The 26,449-nt window shown below is 37.5% G+C and overlaps 1 protein-coding gene across 2 annotated transcripts in view; it reads left to right on the top strand.

Annotated features, from left to right (window-relative positions):
- MDN1 (midasin AAA ATPase 1) overlaps positions 1-26,449 on the top strand; it is a 101,667-nt gene that overhangs the window by 11,258 nt on the left and 63,960 nt on the right. For both annotated transcript variants that reach the window (XM_075046608.1, XM_075046607.1), the window contains exons 7-32: positions 1,166-1,297; positions 2,797-2,900; positions 4,654-4,768; positions 6,523-6,716; positions 7,756-7,837; positions 8,548-8,643; positions 10,300-10,412; positions 10,995-11,143; positions 11,252-11,312; positions 11,844-12,055; positions 13,595-13,698; positions 14,677-14,821; positions 16,258-16,354; positions 17,378-17,491; positions 18,132-18,279; positions 18,449-18,559; positions 19,399-19,550; positions 20,038-20,216; positions 20,479-20,687; positions 21,788-21,934; positions 22,695-22,836; positions 22,961-23,095; positions 23,172-23,310; positions 24,274-24,412; positions 24,507-24,637; positions 26,155-26,299. In XM_075046608.1, the coding sequence (XP_074902709.1) occupies positions 1,166-1,297; positions 2,797-2,900; positions 4,654-4,768; positions 6,523-6,716; positions 7,756-7,837; positions 8,548-8,643; positions 10,300-10,412; positions 10,995-11,143; positions 11,252-11,312; positions 11,844-12,055; positions 13,595-13,698; positions 14,677-14,821; positions 16,258-16,354; positions 17,378-17,491; positions 18,132-18,279; positions 18,449-18,559; positions 19,399-19,550; positions 20,038-20,216; positions 20,479-20,687; positions 21,788-21,934; positions 22,695-22,836; positions 22,961-23,095; positions 23,172-23,310; positions 24,274-24,412; positions 24,507-24,637; positions 26,155-26,299 (3,495 nt within the window). The remainder of the gene's footprint in view (positions 1-1,165; positions 1,298-2,796; positions 2,901-4,653; positions 4,769-6,522; positions 6,717-7,755; positions 7,838-8,547; positions 8,644-10,299; positions 10,413-10,994; positions 11,144-11,251; positions 11,313-11,843; positions 12,056-13,594; positions 13,699-14,676; positions 14,822-16,257; positions 16,355-17,377; positions 17,492-18,131; positions 18,280-18,448; positions 18,560-19,398; positions 19,551-20,037; positions 20,217-20,478; positions 20,688-21,787; positions 21,935-22,694; positions 22,837-22,960; positions 23,096-23,171; positions 23,311-24,273; positions 24,413-24,506; positions 24,638-26,154; positions 26,300-26,449) is intronic.

Below are 26,449 nucleotides of genomic sequence, written 5' to 3'. Positions count from 1 at the left end.
ATTGATGAGAATAAATAAATGGAAGAAAAAAATCACAGTTAAGCTTCAGTAGGTTTTAAATTCTGTGCATAATTGTGCTGTATGTGTTTCATTCAAATTATGTTTTATCAGGGTTTTTCTATGTGGAAAAGCCCTATTGATTGATTGATTTTAAGTTAAAAAAAAAATATTATTTGTATTGGACAAAAAAAGATTCTAAAATGACTCAAGCTGGTGCCGAAGGCTGTATGGCCACTTTTATTTCAGTTTAAGTGACCTGATATCAGTTTAATCTGATCCCAGTATTTTGTGGTAAAGGTGAGATGAAGTAAGATCCTGTGAAGTTGGGGACACTCACACTTACATTAGTGATCTAGCTCTACCTGTAGAGATAAAACCAGAGGTGAAGATAATTTCACATTCTTCTCATTTTGTATATATAACTTTTGACCTTGAATTGATTTATGTTTTTTGGATCAACTTATATTTAGTTTTCCAAAGTGGTGGTTAGTATCTACCAGAAGTGCTATCTGAAGTTTTTTATTAGCACGCATAAACACCTTCTTTACTTGCATAGAACAGCTGATTTCACCATCTCACAACTGTTCTCCACAAGAATATCTTTTCATATACATGAGTAAGACAGCCATGTTAAGAAAAAGTGATAAAGTTCAAGGTATAAAATATGTAGTAGTGAAACCATAAACTTAATTATTTAAGGAATGCTTAAATATGGAAGTTAAAACTTTATGGAGAAACAACACTTGACTGGTTTTGTATCTTTGAATAACTTGCTTTACAATTCCTTTTACTAGCTTAGTCACAGACTTTTCAAAAATATAAAATAAAGTTTAGTGCAACCCTAGGCAGTTTTCTATGCTATACTGTTGATTGCTAATTATGGTGACACAGCTCTGTAAATTCACTTCCAATTACCTGGTTCATTTAAATTACCATGTTTCAGTTAGATTATCATAGACGTGGAGGGGTGAAAGTCGTGTGTCGTGTGTCCCCCCCCCCCCCAATTAAAATAAGTGTAATGCTGGGTACAGATTACCAGAGGGATTGTTTAGTAATGTGGAGGCTAAGTAAGTGTTACTTATATACCGACTTTGTAAGTTTTTACTCTGAGTTTTTAGGGGATGTAATGAACAGGTCTCTAATTTACTGATTGTTTCTGTCATAGACACTGCTTGGTATGTATCGTTGTACCGATGTACCAGGGGAGTTTGTGTGGCAACCTGGAACCTTGACACAAGCTGTTACCAAAGGTCATTGGATACTTCTGGAGGATATTGATTATGCTCCTCTGGATGTGGTATGTAGGTTCATGTTCGCTGTAAGGCACTAGTCTTAGGGCCAACACTAGCAATTTTTGGAGTCTAATCACCATGAGTTCTGCGGCAGCGTGCTGAAACTACTGCCCCTTTAAAAGGGGTTAGAAAGAATTAACCTGTCTTCGTTCACATATTGGCACACTGCATTAGTTTTTGTCATTGTTTTAGAGTAGTCATGACACTGCCACTGATGCCAAATTTCACTCTGAAGATTTGAATTGACACTGATAATGAGCTATGTGTCTTTTAAATCATGTTTTCATATTTGAAAACATATGTGGCTCCAAACATCAGAGAATATCATCGCTGTATTAGAGTGGTGCTGTTAATAAGATTTTTTTTTTAGTATTTTGTTGTGTGGGGTTTTGCTTTGTTTTTTGGTTTTTGTTTGTGTGTTTTTTCTTACACATTTCTTACCTCTGGCTTGGATATTAAAAACGTGTTGTTGCATTAAGCACTATAGGTTTTAACAGATTTCCTGTTTTCAGCTCCAGGACGACTAGTTACACTGTCATCCTTCCCTTTTGAAGTAATGGCTGCTGAAAGCATGTCTTCTGCAACAATGATGTCATAGAGATGTTGTGCTGTATAGGCCTGCTGGACATTCTGCAAATAGTTCTTTTCTTTCATATCTGTTCTGTGAAGCATCCTTTGTGTGACTAAATAACTTGACAGCTTGTTTATTGGGTTCTAGGCTTCTGAAGTATATATATAAGAAAGCCAAGAAATACTGCTTCTATGTACGAGACAGTTTTCCACTGCCAGAGGGTCATGCACTTATTTGCTTCTGTGGACTCAGCTCATTGCACTCATTATAAGCATGCCCTGAGTAGTATCCTGCATTCGTCTCCCTTTTTTCAGGTCCTCGCTGTGGACATCCCGTCTCCTTTCTCCATATCAGAGTCTCTATGCTTGTGTCCCTCTGTGCTGAAGGATCATTGTGATCCTACCTCCCTTTTTTCCTTCCATGATTATTGCTGTCCTTCTGCATGGAAGGATAGATTCTTTAAACAGATACCAAATTCTCCTGGAGGTAGCACATATACACTGAAAAATGTTGATGTTTGACATTTTGAGATGCAAGGTCATCTTTGTTCAGGCAGATAAAGAAAACAAGGCTTCTGACACAAAAGTGTCTAACAATTCATTTGACAATTCAAAATAAATAGTTTTTATTTGGACTTGCAGTGTAAAGACTTATTTCCATTCTCTTATCATAAAATTTGGGTACAGGAGAAAGAAGATAGGTAAACATTACACCCGTGACTTCCACTGCTGATTAAAATTACCGGGGACTCTGCAGTTCCTGTTAGCATCATTTGGAAGTGCAATCTGTGGGGGGAAAGGCAGTTGCTGACAATGTGGTGGTGCTCAGTGGAAGTGCTCTAGCATCTCAAGTGTGAAATGAGTGTGGATGGGTGTGCTGTCTGTTAGAGTTTCACAAAAAAGATTGTTTTATAAATTGTCTTCTCTTCTTCAGATCTCTGTGCTGATTCCTCTTTTGGAAAAAAGAGAGTTGCTGATTCCTGGTCGTGGTGACTGTTTAAAAGTAGCGTCGGGATTCCAGTTTTTTGCAACCAGGAGGTAGGCCTGTAAAGTTCAATGAGGTTAAGAGCATGGGTATTTTAAAGTCAAAGACAGGAAGTGCAAGGTACTTGGGCAGGAGTATTTTAGCAATTTCCAATTAACAAGCAATAGAAGCCACAGAAGTTGTGACAGTAATCTTTTTACTTTAGAGCAGCCTTATATTACTCCTGGGTGAATCCAGTCTTTGTACAGGAAGATCACTTCAGCAAGGCTGAAGGAATGAAACTTGCTGGGAGGAACCTTACAAAACCAATGCCTCGCCAAAACAAAATACCACTCTCAGCAATTACTGTGTGAAGGTTTATGATTGATATTCACAAGGTGTCTTTTGTTGCTAGTTTTAACAGCACCTGTGTAAAATGTTTATTAGTTTTGCTGATCTTGGGGTAGTTGGTAGTCTGACTACTGAATGATTAATTTTCTGGGTTTTGTGTTTTTATTCCACCTCCTTGAGCAGTTGTATATGTGTGTTCCCTGGAAGATATATTTTTTAAGAGTTTCATGAATAATTTTAACTGAACCCTGCATCTATAATAAGATAAAAGTTATTTTATTTGGGAATCATGAAAAAAGAAATAGAAGGAAGAATTCTTCTAAGAAGATCTGATTTGTGAAAGTCTTGTGTCAATATAGACGTTCGTAATGTTTTCCAACCAGAAAAAGATTTAAGGTACTCTCCCTGACAGTTTCACTGTAGTAATGGCTCATGCATCAGATGTCAAAATGTCTTCTTGTATATTAAGGCATAATATTGTATCAAGATTAAAGGTTAGGGTGTCTAGAAGGGGAATTGTTACATTGTTTTCAAATGTTTTGTAGTTTACTTCAAAGCCTGTAACAAATCAAAGAAAAGAACAAATTTATGGAAGGAAGACAAAAGCAGGAAAATGTATCTGATCTGTTTTTTCTGGAATTGAGTCTTTTGGATTCAACTCTCGTTTGGTTGCCTCATCTTCTAAGATTTTCTTCTTCTGTATGCTTGGTCAACAGTTTGTATAGCAGCAAATTATGATTTCCATTGGGCTAGTTAGAGCAGATTCAGTAAGTCTGTTGCAGTTTGCAGCTGTGGATTATTATTTTAAAAAAAAACAACAAAAAAACCCCACAACAAAACAACCAAACCCAAAACCAAATAAAAAACCACCAGAAAACAAAAACCAAACCACAAACCCAATATCTAATGCTTTGCATGTGCAAGCCTACTTCCACAGTGGGTATAACACATGGCTGCATAGTTATTGTGCAGTAATTAAAAAAAAAAAAAAAGAACGGAACAAAATATATGATGGAAAGGACTGTGAGCCTGAAGAATGAGGGAAAATAATCAGGAAAGACTGTGGAGGAGACAGGGACTGGAGATGCTTTTCCTGTATCTCTGCAACAGAGCACAGATCCTTTAGGATCTGTGGAAGATATTTCTGAGGCCACTTCTGTCAGGCTGCTCCCTTTACAAAGGATGCTGTATGTTGCTTCTGATAGACTTAACTTATTGTCAATAGTCTTTCTGCTAGTATCTCTAAAGAGATTTTGCACTACAGAGGGAAAAACACTGTGATAAAAGAACAGATAATTTGAGAAGCAAAGATAGGGTACGTGACAGTCCGGTGACAAACAGTGGGTGATCTATGCATGCACATTATGCTGTACCAGCAGTGTGTAACATGTTCTTTGATGCACAGGAATGCACTGAGAACGTTGAATTCTTCAGCAGTCATGATATGCTGTGTTTCTTCATGTTGTTTTGATTTAGGTTATTTAGTTGTGGTGGCGGTTGGTACAGGCAGCAAAGCAGCCATGCTGCTCTTCTGGACAAATATTGGACCAAAATACATCTGGATAACATGAGCAAAGGAGAACTCAAGGAGGTATGGTGTGTGTTGCTCTGTTGTGGCATGAGAATAATTGTTTCAATTAAGGGTAATAAATGTTTTTCAGTAATAAATTTGATCCTTATTTTTATCTCCAAGTTCCACAATACACCTTTATTTCAGATTTATCCTGCCAATTTTGAAGTAACTGAGCAGCTTGTCAGGAAAGTTTGAAGTGAATTGGACAAAGATTCCTGGAACTTGCCTTGGCAAACACAGTTCTGTTTTGAAGGGGTCTAAGAATCAAATTAGCCATTCTATAGCCCGCAGAGATTTAAAAACCGAGAAAAAAGAAAAAAAAAATTGAGCTTACTCTAATCCTGAGTCCTAAGCTTTGCGATCAAAAAATGGTCAGTTATCAATTACAAATAACTGTTTCAACTGACATATTTTGTTAGCATCTCTAGGGAATGTTTGCTTTGTATAGTGCTTCAAAAAATTAAAGGAGCCCAGGACTTAAATGAAAATAGAATTCTCTAGAGATTCTCCTTGTGATACAGAGCTCAGAATAGGATCTGATTTTAAAACAGCCTTACCTAAGGGAAAAGGGGGCGAACAGTCTCTAGCAGAAGAGTTGAGAAGAAAGTTCTGAATTTTCTAGAATTAAGAAGATAGTTTTTCAGTAGGATTCATTCACTCCTTGGGACTTGTTCAGTAGCCAGCACAGTTATGGGTGACCTTAAATATCTGTGTGTTTTTCCATTTTTGTCATTTGTCAGCTAATTGTTAGGAATGGGGCAAGAACAGCTCTTACTTTCATACTTGCAGATTTTGTTGGAGGGGAAGCAAGTAGATGCACGGGCAGGCCTCTGCAGACAGTTTGCTGCATATACACATGCTTCTGTGCTTTAGCTGCTCCTACTACAAATAGATCCAAGTGGGCAGGAATTCTAGGAAGCTCACAGTTGCAGTATTAAAAAAAGCTATCTGGCCGAACTGATGTCAAAGATGACCTTCACAAAGGACCAATATTCAAGTAAAGCTTGGCTGTCAAAACCTTAAGAAAAAAGGAAGCTTCGGTGCTAAATGTGTCACTTACCATGATGTTCTTTCTGTTCTTTTTTGTAACTTTCTACCTCAAGTCATAAAAATATATAAATCAAACACTGTGTAAGATTCTGTAGTAGTAGAAGAAGAGACAGTGGTAGAAAACATGTGCTTGTCTTGAAAATAGACTCATGTTCTGCTGGTTAATCTTAAAAGTCAGTCTGGCAGGGTAGGACCAGTCTTTCTGGCCTATATCTGTGAAAAGCTTATTTTGGGAAGCAATAATTTTGGTTGGCAAGCTTAACAGAGAGAACTGGGCTGAAAGGAAATTACAGAAGAAAAATTAGTCCCTTAATGTGTCTTTATCAGCACAGTGAATAGGCAACTTGAACGCTCAAAAAAATTCAATCATAAAAAGGACAGGAGGTAAGAACTTTCGTTATCAGTTTTAAAGTTGTATGATTTAAGTTTAGATAGGGTTGGATGTACCTTTTTCTCTTCCTGTTGGTATTTGTGCAAACATATTAAATGAAGTAAAGTTGAGTTGGCAAAATTCACTTCTGGCATCAAAATCAATATCATGGAAGTCACAATAACTTATTTTTTCAGATGAGAGATTTCAAGAAGGCAGTTTTGTGCAGCTTGCTAGCTTGTGTATCTACTGAAGTGTATCCTATTAAAATTTGGGGGGCTGGTGGTTTCCTTCCAATGCTAAAGATTTTTTATTATTATTTATTTATTTTGTTTTTTCTTTCTTTTTTCAGGTTCTTCAAAGGAGATACCCCAACCTTGCTCTTGTAACTGATCACTTGCTAGACATTTACATTCACCTTACAGGAGACAAGTATCAGGCATCAGAAAACAGTGATTCTGGCTCCAGGCACACACCAGAAGATTCATCAGAATCAGGACCAGAAAATAAGAAACCAAATCTGGAAGGACGAGAACTATCTCTAAGGTTGTCTTTTCTTACACGTTTATTAGAAGAAAATTTAGTCAGCTAACTGCAGAGATAAAAGGGTGTATCTTTGTTATTTTTCTTAATTTTTTAAAAATAGTAATAAAAGTTTGAATAACTAAACTGGAATTTCATAAAAACTGGGAAAATCCATTTTTCATTTTAAAACAATGATTAATGTATCTTTTAAAAAAATCTCAATCTGAATTATTTAGGACCTCCTATTTGCACTTTCTTTTTTTTTGAGAAAAAAATTAAGGTTTTGTCATATGTGGTACTGAGTCGGCATCAAGCCATGTGGTTTACTTCTCAATTCATTTTGACACAAAATATCAGTTCTAGTTAAGAACTGAAATGTGCTAGTAGATAATGTTTTCAGCAATTGTATATATTTACTTATCTAGATATTTTCATATTGGACACTCAGAACATTCTTACTTGCAGATGACTGAAAATAACCAGATCTGTTAATTTCAGAATTTTTATGATGAAATGCAGTTTGATGTTCAATTACTTCTTCCTGTCATACCAAATGTCAATTCTACTTGTGGAATTCTGTAACTAGTGCTTTGTGAATTAGTAAATACTAGGTGTGGGTAGTACCCAATATTTTTGTGAAGCATAGGAATGCCACTAATTTTAAAACAGCTGTTGTTTTTCTAGAATTAGATGTTGCCTTTTGGAAGATTTTGTTGTTGATAAGGAATCAGTATCTTCTAAAAATAGGGGGGTTTTATACCTTTCTGGATGAAAAGCTTGCTGCTTTTCATTTTTTCTATTTCATAATTACTTTATGGTTTAATGGAGTATGTATTATCTATTTCTAAGCAACATATCTGAAAGCAACACTGTTGGTCTTTATGTACTCAGCTACTCTTTAGAATTAACATCTTATTTATATGTGTCTTCCCGTGTACAACTTGCACAAGAACTAAATGTGCAATTGCCAGAAGAGGACATAATGACCTAAACTGAACATGAAAGAAGGTGCTGTGTGTTTTTGCTTGATTGTACAAAATCTTTTTGTTTTTCTTTTTAGAGACTTACTGAATTGGTGCAGCAGGATTGCTTACAACTTCGACAGTAATTCTTCAACCACAGCAGTGAATATTTTTCAGGAGGTGCAGTAAGACTTGATCCAGAAATTGCTTACCCAAATTCTAGCATTGTCTCACAGATCTTGAAATACTCTATTTGGGAATGTGAGATGGGAATTTACGTGTAGTTTTATCTGAAGCAATTGGACTGTAGTTGGAATGTTTGTGATCCATCTCTTGGAGGCTTTCCTTACTACTAGGAAAGTTGTAGTAATGTGCTGAAAGCCAATCTAGACTTAGTGCTGTTGTACAAACAGCATGCTGCAACATAGTTTTAACTGATATGAGCTGGGATTGCATATGACTGAGAGTAAAAGTTTTAAGATCTTTTCTTTTTCTTGTAATATGAGGCTTCATTCCTACTTTCCTATGCATCAATTTGCATTCCAGGTTTGGAATTTTTTGGGCATGCATCAGTCAGAGGTGGTTTTAAGACGTAAGATCTTACAACGTTACTTCCTTCTCCGTTTTGGTCCATTCATCTAAAAATAGCTTCTGTGACTGGGCATTGAAAAGTTTTTTTCCTTTCAGTAGAAACACACTACACCACAGAGTTTAGAAGTTCTTATTACATCCTTTTGAACTCCATTGTTTGACTCGATCTGTGGAGAGGGAAATGATTTTATTTACCATGTCTAGATTGGATTCAGGCTCATGTAAATTAAGATGGTGCTTGTCAGATCATATCATACAAAATTTGAATTGAAGAGGTTGGTTTGTTTTCCCCTTGACAGGCATTAGACTGTTTCACAGCTATGCTGTCCAACCAAGGGAGCAGACAGAAAATGGCAAAAGTTATTGGAAGTAAACTAAACATTTCCAAGAAAAAGGTATGTTGAGTTATAATTAACATGGTGTTTATTGGTAATATTCTTTAACTTGCAATTTTTCTAGTGATTAATTTAAATGTGTGTGTTGTGGTTTAACCCCAGCCAGCAACTCAGCACTATGCAGCTGCTCGCTTACTCCCCCCCACCCAGAGGGATGGGAGAGAGAATCGAGAACAAAAGTAAAACTTATGGGTTGGGATAAGAACAGTTTAATAGAACAGAAAGAAAGAAAATTAATAGTGATAATAATAAAAATAGTAAAATGACAATAATAATAAAAGGATTTGAATATACAAACCAAGCGATGCACAATGCAATTGCTTACCACTTGCCAACTGATGCCCAGTTAGTTCCTGAGCTGCAATCTCTCCCAGCCCCCCTCCCCCCAGTTTATATACTGGGCATGACACCACATGGTATGGAATACCCCTTTGGCCATTTTGGACCAGCTGCCCTGGCTGTGTCCCCTTCTGACTTCTTGTGCCCCTCCAGCCTTCTTGCTGGCTGGGTGTGAGAAGCTGAAAAATCCTTGACTTAATCTAAACACTACTCAGCAACAACTGAAAACATCAGTGTGTTATCAACATTCTTCCCGTACTGAACCCAAAACACAGTGCTATATCAGCTACTAGGAAGAAAATTAACTCTATCCCAGCCAAAACCAGGACAGTGTTCTACTATTTTTCTTTTAAATTTTGCCCATCTCTCTGTCCCAAACACTTTTTTTCCTTTCTGTACTATCCTGGGATACGCAGTTTTCTCGTGTTTTATTTTCAGCTGTGGTTTTTTTCTCTGAAAGTTCCAGTGAGCCTGTTTCAGAGCAGACTGCAAATGACTGCCTCATACAAAAGAGGGATCACACAGCTGGAACAGCACACTTGCCTAAGTGCATGATACTGCTAGATGCACAGAGTAGTAAAGAATGTGTTTTTTCTTTGGTGGTTACAGTGACCTTTAATCACTTAAAGAGATCAGAGAGAAACATAATCTTCCTTACTACTTGTTCTGTAATCATTGATTCCAAAATCAAGTATGTCTCTAGAGCCTATATATTAATAGTGTGTGATGTAAATGGCTGAATTAAACTAAATCATTGCTTTGTCAAGTATTTCTGACTATAGAAGTTTGATTGTGAAGAAAATTCCCTCCTTTGTTACTTTAAGATGGAGAAACTTGCCAGCTGGGTGGACAGATGGATCCCTGAAACGTCTATGACTTTTTCTGTTTGTCCTTCTTTCTTTGCATTATTTCAATACAGGAATGTATTATCCTCTGCCAATGTCAAAATATCCTTGTTTATACAGAGGTGTTCACCAAGGGTTTTTTTGAGGGAGGTGGTTTGGGTTTTATTAGTTAAGATAACTGTTCCCAGATTGAAGTTTATGTAGTTGAACTACCATGGAAGTAGACAAAGTAGAAATATAATGGCATAGACCCATTACCAAGTTACAAAATTGAAAGATGACATTTGTATGGACAGTAACACTTTCAAGGTCCTTCAGTATTTTAGGTGATGAGTATGTAAAATCTGCAAAATATAAAATATTACCATGAAAAATTAGCTTGCTGCAAAGTGATACTGGTAGCATAGCATGGGTGTTCTTGGTGTGATGTTGTAGGCAATTAGTATTGGAAATGTTGGTGCTTTCTTCACAGGTAGAGTTCTTCTGTGAACTCTATAAACCAGAAATTCTAATACGGGAACAAGAAGTTTCTGTCGGAAGAGTGCATCTCATGAAGAAACAAACCCAGGCTCTCACTGTACAAAGGTAGAATATCATGTAGTTTCCATGAAAATCAAAATATTTTTGTGGTGGAATAGAATAGATTGGAAGTCACAGGAATTAAAAAAAAATGCAAATTGGATATTCTTACTCTAATGAAAGGAATATGAGTTCTTTCTCTTGTGATCTGAATTTTACCTTGGGTATCTTTAAGACTGTCTGCATCACAGTTTTGGCAGCCAAAGCATGGAGATTTTCAGCTTATTTTGAACTAGAGTTTCTTGAAAGCAGTGTGGATCTACAGCTGTTATAATAAGATTTTGATTAAACTGTCTTTTTAAAGAGAGATTTTTGTAGTATGTGGCATAAACTCCACTGGCCAGGAAGCTCTTTGGAAACATTGAATTTCTAGACTGTAACTTGAAAAAAATAAGTATCTTATAAGGGTATCTTGGAACTAATTTTTTCCAAACCTATATTTTTAATAAATAAAAAAAAATAATCCTAAATCAAGCCACTCCTCTAAAAAAATAATAAAGGAAAATTGAAATAAGCTCCTTGATAAATCTTGAGTTTGAGTTGCTTCCTTTGTTTGGTTTTTTTTTGGTTTGGTTTGGTTTTTTTCAGAGCAAAACAAACCTTTGCTGCCACACGGCCGTCTGCAGTATTAATTGAACAGCTTGCAGTGTGTGTTGTCAAAGGAGAGCCTGTGCTTTTGGTTGGTGAAACAGGAACTGGCAAAACCTCAACTGTTCAGTACCTTGCTCATATTACAGGTAAATAAACTGTGAAGACTGTAACTTCTATATGAAGATGATTTAAAAAAACAACAAGCAAACAAAAAAATGCCACAGGTTGATGGTGCTTTCTATTTCTGTTTCAAGGACACCATTTGAGGGTTATCAACATGAACCAACAAAGTGACACAGCAGATCTGTTAGGGGGGTGAGTCACTGACTACTGTTTTGTCTGTTATGCATAACAAATTGGCAGTATCAGAACAAGCTCCTAATGCAAGTATAGTTGTGTTGTCAAAGAATTGTTTTTAGACATGTAGCTGTTTTGTAATAGCATAAATATCTTGAGAAACATGTTTGCACACAGCAACCTTGTTGTTCTTGCTGAAGACCAGAGGCAGTTTCACTGAATTGTGTGAACATATGTATGTGGTGAAGTAATTTAAAAGCACAACCCAATGTCTCTTTAAAAATGGCTAAGTTGTTCAATATAAATATGATGTAATATTCACTGGATGTACTGGTTGGTAGTAGTAAAAATACTTATCAGGCTGGGCCTGTCTTTAAAAAATTGCTTCATAAGTTGCATTTAAATATGTGCAATTTTACTTCATTCATTAGTTGAGTAAAAAACTTTGGAAACTAGGGTTCCTTCACGCACAATGTTGTTGTTTCAGTTCACAGATGCTAGTTCATGTTCCTGTGTCGCAAATAAGTAATTACCCTTGTTTCTCTTCAGTTACAAGCCTGTGGATAACAAGCTCATCTGGCTACCTCTGCGAGAGTCTTTTGAAGAACTCTTCTCTCAGACATTCTCTAGGAAGAAAAATCAGACATTCTTGGGACACATTCAGACCTGCTACAGGCAGAAACGTTGGCATGATCTGCTGAAACTAATGCAACATATTCATAAATCTGCTATTAATAAGGAAGCAAAAGAAAATGCATCTGGTGAGAATTCAGACTGATCAAACACACATCATTAGTGGTGAACCATTGCAGAGAGTAGATAAATAGTGGTGAATTTTTTGTTCGTTGAATTTGGGTTTGTTTGTGGTTGTTTTTTGTTTTTGTTTTTGTTTTTTTTTAATGCCCCTTTATTACATCCTTTCTTCTGGTTTTGAAAAATGCAATCTCTGTCTACAAGAAAACATTAAAAATACAGTTAGAATAGTGGTTGGGTTAGTGTTTTGTTTTGTGGTTTTTTGGGGTTTTTTTTTCCTTTTTCAAACTCACCACTGCTGTAAGCTATGTCTGACAGTGTGAAGGTTGACTTGCCTGACCTGTGGTGCCCTTGACATCTCATCTCCACTCAGCACTTACTTGTATGCTGTGTTGGTGAACAGTCGTCATTGTTTGTGTGTCAGTCTTCCATGTGAATGCATTCATACTTTGTTTCAGCCCTGGAACCTTGTTAGGTCTCACAAATATATCCTATTCTAAAACCAAAGCAAAATAAAACAACAAAAAAAATCCCAAACCCAAAATAATAGCTCTCTTAGGGTAGTAATGACTTTGAGCTTGATGATTACTTGGTTTCACTGTCAGTGATGCTGACTTACCTAGTGCTTTACTTTCTTTCATTGTGGTTTTGTCTCCGTGTAAGTTTTTCTTGTTTTATACTTCACAATCCATTTTGGACAGAGGTAGTATTGATACTTTGTCTTGCATGGAATGGTTTCTGGTTCTGGACCTGCTGAACAAATGAAGTTGTAGCTTTCATTCAGTATGGGCCAAGTAAACTTAATTATGAACTTTGTCTCACCTCTTCTTTTAACTGGTTCTTCTGAATATGCAGATATTAAAATAAATGCCCACAAATGTAAAAAAAAAAAAAAAAAAAAAAAAAAGATGTTTTAAAGACTATTTGTTGCAAGTATTGACAATCCTAAAATAAAGACAAGCTAACTTGCAAAGCTAGCAACTTGAGTCATTATGATGCTGTATATACCTCAGGCTGTGACTTTAAACAAATATCTTAAATAAGTGCAATAGTAAATAATGTTATAACTGATAAGCAAGAGTGTTTTTACTGATACTGAAGTGTTCATTGTTAATCTGTTCTGTCATAAGGTTTGTAATTTTGGATTTATTTTTCTGAGAAGCCTCTTTCTGAGAATTGGAGAGCTGGAACCAAGTGCAGCATAAGTATTTGCTCCTAAGCTACAACATGCTGGAATGAATAGCAAATTGTCTGTACCCATATGTCAATAGTGTTCAGCTAAACTAAAAAAAAAACCAACACAAAACCCACAAAACCAAAAAACCACCACCCCCAAAACCCCACAACAAACAAAAAACCAAACCAGCAAAACTTAATTTTTTTTTTTAATTCATGAGATGTCATCTGTAGAACTTGAATGTTTTCGTTGCTCAGCCAAGCTTACTCTTGTATCTCTGTGCTTGAAACAGCTTGACTAAAATACTGTTGTTAAACGTTTTTTGTGCTATTGTTCTGATGGTACAAGCTTAAATTTATTTTGGTTACAGGCTTACCACTGAAGGAAAAGTGGGAGGCGTTTGGTCTTAAACTGAATCATGCTCATCAACAGATGAAAATGACGGAAAATGCTCTTCTCTTTGCATTTGTTGAGGTATTTGGCAATTTGCATTTTGATGCTAGGAGTAATAAGGAGAAGCATTTAAAAGGCGTTGCAATCAGTATTGTATAACTAACTTCCTGGCAAGAATCTTGCTGTGACGTAAAACTTGTTCCATGATAACTCTGTGGAATGAAGTGTGCTACTTCAAGGAGGTGGTGGTTAGATGGGGAGTGGGAGAATGTTTCGTGGTAACGCATTAATTCAGTGCTGTGTAATAGGAATTAGGACTGGTATAAAAGAATACCAGCAGTATGTCATATCATCTTGACCAGTCTCCAGTAGGACATGCTCCTGCCTAGGGATTCCTGTAATGGATTTAATATTATGAATCTGTGCTGTTTATCTAGAAGTGATTTTTTTTGACATATTTCAAACCCATGGTATAATATTCTAATGACATTAAGTGTGATTAGGGGAAGCTATGGTGGTTTATGCATGCTTGTTCCTTGTCACCCTGTTAGTCTGAATGTACTCTCTCAAGTTACATGTAAAGTGTGTAACATTGACCTCTTTTTAAAAAATGACTGTATGAATAGTTGGAGAATCTCTGACTTAATTATAGTTTTAATTAATAAGATACAGTTCCCTGAGGAATGTAATATTGCTTGTGTCTTTGGATTTTTTTAGATGACTGTCTTTATTCTCATAGTGGTGTCAGTGAAGCTTATGCACCACAGTGATGGATATCACTGACGGGCAACATTGTACAAATAAGAGAGCTTAATTCTGTTATATCTGAGTCAATCTAAATGGTAACTGCTAATGGTGATAACTGTCTGACTTCTGTGACTTGCAAAATAATTGCTATTATTGAGGGAGACCAATAAAACTGCTATTCCTGTAAAAGGTCTGGAATTGCCATTTGTCTGAACAACCCATAGCCTGCAAACCAAGTATTTCTAGTATACAGATGCTTCAGTTGATACATCTTTGCTGGTGACATGATTAACAGATTTATCTTATTTTTAGGGTACTCTGGCACAAGCAGTAAAAAAAGGAGAGTGGATTTTATTGGATGAGATTAACTTGGCTGCAGCAGAGACTTTAGAGTGCCTGAGTGGTTTATTGGAAGGATCATCTGGGTCACTGGTGTTACTAGACAGAGGAGACACAGGTACTATTTCTGTGCTTGCTTATGCTATATCTTGCTATCCCAAGACATATAGATATATGGTATATCTACTTGAATTCCCTATCCTATATGGCTCAAAATAAGTTGAGAAGATTTACCATTAAAATGAATGTGTGGAGAAGAGGATAACGTGTTCTTTATAAACTTCACACTTTTGTGCAAGAAGTGGGAGTTTTAATTCATTGTGGCTCAGGAGATTTCAGCTGCAGAAATTGTTGTAGCTTTTGCCTCTTTGGACTCTACAAGGAGCAGATCTCTCTAGTGCCCTCAGTAAGCATTGCTGTCTCTAAGGAGTATTCAGGGAGTGTAGGTTTTTGTGTTTTTTTTTTTTAAATAAAGTTGAAGTAGCTTGACAGATAAGGGCATGGGACATGACATTCAGTTGCTACTGTAGTTACTGTCTTTCACTGATCCTGCAGATATATTCTCCACCTAGAAATATGTGTAGAAAGCATTTGCTTTTTCTGAGTCCTTATGGGCTGACCCCAGCGGGCAGCTAAGCACCCGTACAGCTGCTCACTCACTCCTCTGACCCCACCACCCCTCGGCAGGATAAGGGGAGAGAATAGGAAGAGCAAAAGCAAGAACAGTCATGTGAAACAAGTGATGCAAAGGCAGTCACTAACCAGCTCCCACAAGCAGACCAAAGTCCAGCCAGTCTCGTAAGTGACAGCTACCTTGGAAGACAAAAATTACCACCTCCCCTTCTTCCTCTACCCCAGTTCTTTTTGCTGAGCATGATGTTACATAGTAGGGGATATCGCTTTGGCCAGTTTCGGTCAGCTGTCCCAACAGTGTTCCCTCCCAACTTTTTGCTCAGTCCCAGCCTAGTTGCTGGGGGACGGAGGGCAGAGTGCGGAAAAAGAAAGCCTTGATGCTGTGCCAGCACAATTCAGCAATAGCCAAAATATTGGTGTGTTCTCAACAGCACCACAGGGGCTGCTGTGAAGAAAGTTAACTCCTTCCCAGCCGGACCCAGTACAGATGTAAAGGTAAAAAATGCAATTGCTGGATATTGTTTTCTGGAGCTACAGATAGAGACAAATGTTGTATGAGCTTCCTAGGCTGGGTTTTTTTCCTGGCCAAGGGAAGCACTGGCCATTGTTCTGAAAGAGACAGAAGGGAGTTCCAAATTTAGGGCTTATATGATTTTTGAAATATTTTATGTTCTTAAAACATCCTGCTACACACAAATAAAAGTCAGGGTTTCACTTGCCTGTGGCTGTTGTGAAGATGGAGAGATAATTCTGATAAAATCACATGGGGTTATTCTTTGAAAACTTTTCGCCATGGCATTTTAAGAAAATGGCATAGTGCAGTAATAGAAAACTGGCTTAGATGAAATATACCTCATTTATCATAATAAGTAAACTATGTGTAGCATTAACCTTATGTCTCTTATTTCTGTTTTGCTTTAGAGCCTCTTGTCCGTCACCCTGATTTTCGCTTGTTTGCATGCATGAATCCAGCTACAGATGTTGGAAAGAAAAATCTTCCTCCAGGAATAAGAAACAGGTAGGAAATAATGATACTGTGACAAAATACTTAGTCACTATCTTTTTCAGAGTTTAACTAGCTTCACAAGTTGACCCAGTGAAGAATGCCTTATTTGAAGCCTGAGGATATAAGTCTGAACTCAAATTAACTTCCTGTGAGAGGTGCTTTCCACATCAGGGTGAAGGTTTTTCATGAAATAGCATCGGGAAAATACTTGTGTAAAGTTGCTGAGCATGAGCAAATGGTCTAGCAGTAGTGTAGAGTGTTGTCACTGGGGGCAGCAAAATGATTTACAATTAAGCTGTCAGTGCCCAGGAGTTCTACCGCAGCAGTTTATGTATCTGATGGGGATAATAAAGACAAGTGCTTTGTGTTTGTTTAACAGCCTTTCTCTTGATAACTCAGAAGAGTTGATGATCCTTGCAAAAAGCTGTGTATCCAACCTTGTTCATTCAGGAGGGTGGTTTACACAGTGGAGGAGTTGTGTGATATTCAAAATATTTAACTTGTGATCTTCAAACATTTAAGCTGTGGCTAGGAAATTGGAATTGTGGCAAATCCATTCTTCAGTACTACCTGTTCCTGAATGCAAAGATCTTCTGCTTGTATTTGTTGCAGTTTCTCTCACGAGCGCCAAAAGTCACATGTGTAGTCCCTTATGAGATTCATAAACACTGTGCAAGACTGTAGAGGGGCCCTAACTATATGTAACTAATCGTTTGTAGCTGTTAGTGGCAAAGTAAGATTTTATTGCTATTAGCTCTCCTGGCTTAGTAGTGAAAGGAAAGAAAGTTAGTGTAGTACAGAAGAAAGGAGACTTCAGCATGGCTTGTTAAGTTTAAATGAATTTATATTTGCATTTGTCAAAAATATCCACCCCTCTGAAGTTAATGGTATTGCTTAGTTGGTTTAAGTTTCCTGTGGTGTGTCCTGAGCTATTGTTTGCAGTTGTAACGCATGGTATGGAAGGGCTGCAGACTGATATTCAACACCCGATGCAAATATACCAGACTAACTAATGGTTTGATTTGATTCTTACAGGTTTACTGAACTTTATGTAGAAGAACTGAGAAATGAAGGAGACTTGCAAGTTCTTATCATGGATTATCTGAGAGGCTTGAATGTGAACAAAAATACAGTACAAGGAATTGTGAAGTAAGTTGGTTGTAATCTCCTTAAATCCTTGATGGAATAAGTCACAAAAAGAAAGTACGTAACTGTAGTCTGTAGTTAGACTGTTTTGGGAAACACTATAATGCTTCCTACGCAGCAGTTTGCATGGCTTTAGGAAACAGAAGAGAGTAGACATTCATCCTCTTAATTCTGAAGGTTTCTCTACTTGTGGGGAGGTTTCTTATTCAGAATTGCTTTCTTGGTGGCACCAGTTAAAAGGCACGGTTGTTGCAGTTCTCTTTCCCATCTGAGACTAAAATGGTTTGTTTCTGTAGATCATACCAATGAAAGTCTTGTGTGTTTATCAAGTTACCTTTCTTTCCCCTAGTTCAAGGTGTACTATCTCACTGCATTAACCTGAAGAAATGTTACATGTTTAGAATACTTTGAGTTCATAGTCATTCTCTGTATATCAAGCTCTCTCAGAAATATGATTCTAAAATATTCTGTTGCCTTGCTTCACTGACTATACAGATGGCAGAGTTTGGCATGGCTTTCCTAACCTGGAGCTTTTAGAAAAAGTGACAATTGAAGATAAGCTTAAGTGTTCATACTTTAGGTTTAATTCCTTAGAGCAATGGTGTGATCAGTAACAGCACTGTGCAACTCTTTATTTTTACAGCTTTTATTTATCTGTGAGAAAGGAAGCAGAAACAAAACTGGTGGATGGAACTGGCCACAGACCTCACTATAGTCTCCGTACACTTTGCAGGGCATTGAGATTTGCAGCGTCTAATCCATGTAGCAGCATACCACGCTCACTGTATGAGGTGATTACCTATGTTGGGGTTTGTTTCAGTGTGTATTTGCTACAAAGACTGTTTGGATAAAGGATAATCCTCTCTTCTGAGTGCAGTATTGAACAGAAATGATTCTTTAATTATATTTTTTTTCCTAATGATTTTTCATTTTATCACTCAAAATTATTCTTCTTCTTAGGGCTTCTGTTTGAGTTTCCTGACGCAGCTTGACAGAGGTTCTCACCCAGTAGTTCAAAAGCTAATATGCCAGCATATAGTCTCTGGCAACATCAAAAGCCTTCTCAAGCAGGTAGGTAACTAAGCCTATGTAGAGCTGTTTAGTATTCAGAGTAGAATTTATTTTTAGTTGTCTTCTCTGCCTTTTTCGTCTACATTTCCTTCTCGCAGTCCTGTTTTTCATGTTACAAAGATAAGAACTAGAAAAAGAAATGAATACTGTTCCTTTGTAATTTTTTTACTTCGGCTTGAAATGCCCATATGTTAGCTAGTTTATTTGTTAATTTGAAAAAATATGGAAGTCTGAATAATTACAGCATTGTGGAGTGTGGGCAGCTTAATACAGTGACTCCAACTGTAAAGCTTTCACAGACTTTGAGGAGCTTTCACAGGCTTTTTATTTTTAGACTCCAAATTCAGAACATATGGTTATGAAGCAAACATCTGTGCTTTGTCTCTAATGGGAAAGGAAGAATCTCACTAGTTTTGGGAGCCCAGTATGAGTTTTGCATGGGGGTCTGGGCAGGTGGGATGGGGAAGCCAGTTGTAAGAGATAGGTATTTGTTTCAGAATAAACCCCTTCGTATTAGAAAATATATATGAATAGAAAAAGATAAAAGCCAATTTCCTGCTTGGAAGTGTACTTTAAAATTCAGTGCTAGGACTCTTGAGACATTTTTATCTTCATGGCACTGGCAAAGATTCCTGCTTTGTGACCTTGAAATAATCTGGTCAGGCTTTTGCTGTAATTTGCATTCTGTGACAAGGGGCAGCGCTTACTGCAGGAGTGCTCAGGGATGAATTTAAAACGACTTCTTACAGAATACATTGCAGTGGTGTCAACAGTAGTTGTCTTCATTAGCAAATTGAAACTCATTTGTATAATCTGTTATTTCTGTCATGTCTCCTTAGCAAATACCAAAACCCCAAGGAGGGAGATTTATACTTATAGAGGGATACTGGATTTCAGCTGGGGATAAAGAACCTACTGTAGATGAGACTTATGTGCTAACCCCTTCAGTCAAGCTTAATCTGAAAGACATTGCCAGAGTTGTGTCTGCAGGGTAAGTCTGTTTCAACTTTTCCATTAAAAAACTAAGTTAAAGATGTTTATTTTGGCCTTGAGTGTAGGTGCCTGTCTAGCCTTTATTGTTTGGCATGAATACTGTCCATCTCCTTCTACTTTGCAGTTAACTTTTCATTATAAAGTGACTTGAATTTATACATGTATTTCTTGTCTCCTTAAACCATCTTACTGCCATACCTAGTTTTAATTAAATGATAATCTAGAGATTTGCAGTTAGAATAACCTGCTTATTTCACACTGCCATGTAAAGCTTCATGGGTAGCAGTTAGCACTTGGGAGTAAAGTTACTTGTGTTCCCCTGTTAGTGTATGATCTTGGATACTCCAAGTGAGTTAAGTGGTGATATTTTGGTAATGTAGTTTTGGTGATGTAGATCTGTGAAAATTTCAAATCATGTTGATATCTTCTATATGAGAAAGATATGCCTTGTGCTTCTAAACCACTATTTTGGTCATTGCTTTTAGGACTCATCCAGTACTGATTCAAGGAGAGACCTCTGTTGGTAAAACCAGTTTAATTCGCTGGTTGGCTGCTGCTACTGGCAATCATTGTGTAAGGATTAACAATCATGAGCATACTGACATCCAGGAATATATTGGCTGTTATACATCGGATGCCTCTGGGAAGCTGGTATTTAAGGAAGGTGGGTGGGCATATTATACTTACTCCAAATTCCTGTCTCACTTCACTGCTTTTTTCTTCGTAAGAGTTCATGTTTGTCTCATCATACTTGTCCTACTGGACATAAAGAAGACAATTCAACAACTTAAACAACACTGTTGCTTCCATCTCTGGATTACCATTTATACTGAGTGAAAACTGGTTGCTAGAAGTATGTGAATTCATGCTTCTGTTAGATTTAGTTTGTTAGATTTTTAACTAGGACTTTTTCTGTTCCCTCCAAGGCATTCTCATAGATGCAATGAGAAAAGGTTACTGGATTGTTCTAGATGAATTGAATTTGGCTCCCACTGATGTTCTGGAGGCTCTCAACCGTTTGTTGGATGATAACAGGGAGCTGTTCATTACTGAGACCCAGGAAGTTGTCAAAGCTCACCCTCGCTTCATGCTTTTTGCTACGCAGAATCCTCCAGGGCTTTATGGTGGCAGAAAGGTCTGTTATAATCTCTTCCCTTTAGTAGCTACGACTCTAGGGAATTAATCTCTCTCGTACGTAGAAGTGTGATGCAAAAACTTTGAGATGCATAGTGCAGAATTAATGTGAAACTGTCAAGAGGTAGAGAGTTGAGGTGGCTGTGGACTAACTTTCAGTACAGCTGGATTCTGTTTAGGTTAGTTGCTTGTTTTGCAGATACCAAATTTCTAAATAATTTTGAGTAGTAGAGATCTAAGTGCTTTACTGAACTGGAGTTCATGTATATTATATTTGACTCAGCATTTCTTGTCCAAAAGCATTGGAGAAGAGATTTGACTTCGGCTATTGATGTCCATTTTGTACTGGTTTTGGCTGCAATAGTTAATTTTTTTCATAGTGTCTGGTATGGTGCTATGTTTTGGATTTGTCACCAAAACAGTGTTGATAATGCAGAGATGTCTTAGTTATTGCTGAGCAGTGCTTGCATAAAACCAAGGCCTTTTCTGCTTCTCACACCACCCCACCAGCAAGTAGGCTGGGGGTGTACAAGAAGCTGGGAGGGGACACAGCTGGGACAGCTGACCCCAGCTGAGCAAAGAGTTATCGCGTATCATATGACATCATGCTCAGCATATAAAGCTGGGGGAAGAAGAAGCAAGGGGTGGGATTTTCAGTGTTTGTTTCCCCAAAATAACCATTGTGCATGATGAAGCCCTGATTCCCTGGAAATGGCTGAACACCTGCCTGCTAATGGGAAGAGGTGAATGAATTCCTAATTTTGCTTTGCTCATGCAGACACACCTTTTGCTTTATCTATGAAACTATCTTCATCTCAACCCACAAGTTTTCTCACGTTTACCCGTCCAGTTGTCTCCCTCATCCTATTGTAGTAAGCAAGTGGCTGTTTGGTGCTTAGCTGCCTACCACAGTTAAAACACAACATGTTTTAAAGCTTTTATTGTAATCCAGACTCTCTCTTATGCTTTCTTTCAGCATTTATGTGTATACTAATTTGTATGCTATGACACTATATTTCCTTTGGATGTGTGTGGGAAGATATATAACATGAAGAATATCAAAGGAAAAAGTTCAAGCAATAGTATGGTCTCATATTTTAGGTTTTGTCCAGAGCCTTCAGAAATCGTTTTGTGGAACTGCATTTTGATGAACTGCCAAGTGCTGAACTGGAAACCATCCTGCACAAGCGATGCAGTTTGCCACCTTCTTATTGCAGCAAGCTTGTCAAAGTCATGTTAGACCTGCAAGTATGAGAGTCTTTCTTCTTTTTGCAGAAGACGTGCAAACACATTTCAGCACTAAGTAATAGAAATTCCTTTGCAGGGAGAGGTGTTGCTAACAGGCAGGTGTTTAAAAACCTAAACCATAATTGATGGAAGAGAATCCACCGAAGTACTTAGTTCAGTGGTTAAGATAGGGAATAGAGAAGGTGATGTCAGATCTGAGAGAAAGCTAGCAGCGAAAGAATTAATAACCAAAGGCCTTGGGATTTGATATGTAGAATAATCCCTTGCTCTGGATCCAAAGTACAGTATTGGATTTGTAGTTGTCTTTGGGTCATGCTAAATTTGGTATTATTTTTAAGCAGTAATTTTGCATGTGTTCTGACACTCCTGTGTTTAACAGGCATTTAACACTTAGTATGTAGCTAAAACTATCTCGTATTTAAAAGCAATTTTAGCAGCACAAACCAGAGCACACTTCAAAGTGCTAACATACGTTTTGGTGTAGAACCTAATCTTTACTTGGATTTTGTTTTATTCCAGGTACCTATTTTCTTCTTAGTATTTTTATTTATTATTATCTATATTATTTTGTTCCTGGTACCTATCAAATACCCACTTAATGGTAATTTGAGTTCAGGAGTTGTGACAGTGGTAGACTTTTTTTTTTTTTTTCCATACAGTTTGTTTGAAGAAGTGTCACATCAGAGAGCACTGATTAGCTTTCTTTAAGTATTCGGACATGTTAATGGAAAAAATGGCTCACATTTTGTTCTTATGACAGTCTTACCGCAGAGGTTCGACAGTGTTTGCTGGGAAGCATGGGTTCATTACCCTGCGGGATCTGTTTCGTTGGGCTGAAAGGTACAGATTGGCAGAACAGCTGGAGAAGGAGTATGACTGGCTTCAGCACTTAGCAAATGATGGTGAGCCCTGCTACCTCAGGTTTTTAAAGTGTCTGTAGAATTGCTTTCTAACCCTAGTTCTTAAGTATAAAGTTTTGTTGCTGATTGAGGTAGTAATTGCTTTCTCTCTTCCTCTGTTTTGTAGGTTTTATGCTTCTGGCAGGCAGAGTCAGGAAACAGGAGGAGGTGGATGTTATTCAGAGCGTCCTTGAAAAACACTTCAAGAAGAAACTATATCCGGAGTCTCTCTTCTCAGGGGAAAGTGTCAAAAAGCTACTGGGTGAGTTTCCTAGAAGGACCACACTGGTAGTTCTCTAGATGTGGCTGAAGCTGATGGATTGCTTTGTGTTGTGCAGCTAAATCCTCCATGCAGATGTCGGTGATGGACAGAGATTTTAACCATATTGTCTGGACTCAAGGGATGAGGAGACTTGCCATTTTGGTGGGACGAGCCCTGGAGTTTGGTGAACCAGTACTGCTGGTGGGAGACACTGGGTAACCTTGCTTTTTATGATGCAGTTTTTTGTAGTGCTGCACCAGCCACTGGGTCAGACACAAAATGATTTTGTGGGCTTCAGTGCTTCTTTGATCTGGGACAATTTAAGCCTCTGTCATGGCAGACTTCCAGCTGCTGTTTTCCACAGTTCCCTTTTGAGGGGAAGCAATTGCATCTCTTTCAGCACAAGTCTTTAAATGGGATTATCTGCATTATGTATATAACTACATAGAAATTATATAGAAAGTAGTAAAATTGAAGTGAGCTGACTTCTGTCCCTATGTTTCACAAGGTGCTCTATAGAATCTCACAGTGCCTCACTGGAGAGGGTGCTTTTGGGGAATTGTGACATTTTTCTGTTTGAGAGCACATTTGCTTTACGTTTTCTAAGAGCTTGAATATGGCCTTGCTACTGCTTCTCACCCCTGCCACTGCCTCATATGCTGTAAAGGACATTGTGGAAGTAGATGCTGTTTGCTCCTGTGCTGGAGAGTAAATATTTCAAGGAGAGAAGGGAACAAAAGTGCAAGAAAAGGGATAAATAAAATTATTTAAGTGTAATAAATGAGAACTCTAGGTACTCACCAGTTTATTCCCTCAGACTTAGGCTTGGTCTAGACACGTAGCATCTTCAGTTTAGTGAAATGCTAGGCCAGTTGAGTACCTGTAGGGGCAGGCTGAAATAAATTTGACTTTGAACCTGCAGAAATCCATCAATGCAGATATTGATTTAAATTCAATTAAAGGCATCTTATGCAAGTCAGCAACAGTTGTGCCAAAAATGGCTTCATTTTGCATAAATTTCTTTCAAGGAAAGGAACAGAATGAGATTGGCATGCTGGGCCTTTGCCTCATAGCTCTTCAATGAAAGTATGGATCCTGTCCAAAGTGAGCTGACTTTTCTTTTTTTTTTCTTTCTTTTTTTTTCATTCTTCCCATTCCATTAAATTACTTTGTTGCAGGTGTGGTAAAACTACCATTTGTCAGATCTTTGCAGCATTAACAAATCAGAAGCTATACTCAGTAAATTGCCACTTGCATATGGAGACTTCAGACTTCCTGGGAGGACTGCGACCAGTCAGACAGAGGTCGAAAGACCAGGTTTGTCTTGCATCAATAGTAGTTTGGATAGTGTGACCATGGAAGCAAAAAGTGGCAATTATAATGACTTTTCAATTCCTTTTCCATTTCTTAGGAGGAATCTGATGGTTCTAGACTCTTTGAGTGGTGTGATGGACCTCTTGTTTTAGCAATGAAAGAGGAGGGTTTTTTCCTCCTCGATGAGATTTCTTTAGCTGATGATTCTGTACTAGAGCGACTTAACAGGTATGTCTTAAATGTGTTAAGTATCCTCAGTGTGTCTATTCATTATACAAACATGAGCGGGGTAAATCTAGCTTCTTTCAGGCACATTTGTTTTCTGGCCTGGGTGAGCTGCTCTCTTAATCGTGTAGTTCTTGCTGGAAGGGAGAATGACCTAAATAACTCTGGCCTTGTTCATATTTCAACTTCTGTGCCAGTTTGCTTTGGTTTTCTAACTGTCATCCATCTGACAGAGGTGCTAGTTTTAATCACAGTAATACTTAGACAATTTTTTGCAGTTTGAAATTTTAATTACAGCTAGGGGGAAAGATAGTAAGGTAAGACAAGATGAAAGTGCCTTGTCTTGCCTAAGTCTTGATGTCTTAACTTACCTGGAAAAATAAAAGGTACTTTGATTGAAAAGCAGATATGTATATGTTTGCTTGACATATGTTGGTACACTGATTATGTTGGCTTTGAATGCTTTGGTTGGGCCCATTACCTTCCATTTGGCTTTATAGTGCTGCTACGGACTGACCTGCACTCTAGTTGTTGAATTTGTTTCATTAACAAAAGTAAGATGATTAAAGGATTTGCTTTATTCAATAGCTCGTGTCCCTGAATAAAGAAATTAAAAGCATAAGCCCAAGTTCAGTTGAAACAGTTTAAACAATATCTGGAGACAGTTTACAGCATGAGTCAAGTTGGAAAATAAAACTAAAAGTAAAATCTCCAGTTAACCATCTGCAACATTAATATTTTCAGCCTGTCAGTGAGCTCTTGAAAATGATGTGTCTTGTCAAATCCCAGAAACAAAATCTTAGTTATTCCCCACTTGTGTGTGTAAAAAATAATAAAATATAAATTTAATTTCATTATCTGGTTGCAGCAGTATCCCTAATTTTAGTCTTTTCCATTAGCCATTATACTGAGATGACTAGCAGCTATTTTTTCTACCATATCCAAACCCTCTGTTACAAGCTGGGTTTTTTTTCATTGTATTATTGCAGCTATCATTCTTTCATAAAGTTCAGTTAACCTCTTTGTTTTGATAGTGATACTGAGCAGTGTCTTTCTAAACAGGTAACAGCTCAAACTTTTACAGCTTTTAGTGTACAGTGAAGTACAGCTCATAAAACAAACAAAATCCCCCAAACCCGCAAAAGCATAGTAGAAAGCTTCTCAGATGTATAGTCTGTCAGCGTGAAGACTGGTTCATTGTGCAGATTTCTTCATATAGCTCCTATGAATATAGATTTTGCCATTGCTTTTGTAAAGAGAGCTGTGAGATACTTTATTAGGTAAGGTTTTTGACAGATCATTTGAACTGAACCGTGTCAACAAGGTTGGAAGGAGTTTCCTGCTGAACAAAATCAGAAATGTTCTCAACTGGGGAGGATGAATAGATTTAAAATCTTTATTATGAATTCTAGGGCAGTGAAAGTTTAATGAGGCCAATCTGTGTGATTTTCATTTTTAAGTGACCTTTTGAAGTGTGAAACTAAATTTAAAATAAACAATTTTTTTAACCTTCTCTCTAGTGTTCTTGAAGCTGAAAAGACATTGGTACTTGCTGAAAAAGGTGGTCAAGATGATGAGGAGAATGAGGTAGAACTATTAGTTGCAGGAAAGAAATTTCGTATCCTTGCAACCATGAACCCAGGAGGTGACTTTGGGAAAAAAGAGGTAAATGTCAAAGAAACTGGAAGGACAGCATGCATCTTCTGGTCATATTGACTTGTTCAGTGATTGGAGGTGCAATGCAAAAATGCATCATGCCAGTTGTGGCATCCAGTGCTTCCTAGTAGGCATCTGCTTCATTACTCTAAAGGAGGT

Source organism: Buteo buteo, chromosome 15, assembly GCF_964188355.1.
Source record: "Buteo buteo chromosome 15, bButBut1.hap1.1, whole genome shotgun sequence".
In the NCBI taxonomy this organism is placed as follows: Eukaryota; Metazoa; Chordata; class Aves; order Accipitriformes; family Accipitridae; genus Buteo; species Buteo buteo.
Note: the sequence above shows the minus strand (reverse complement) of the source record. Positions and strands in the feature narration are given on the sequence as shown.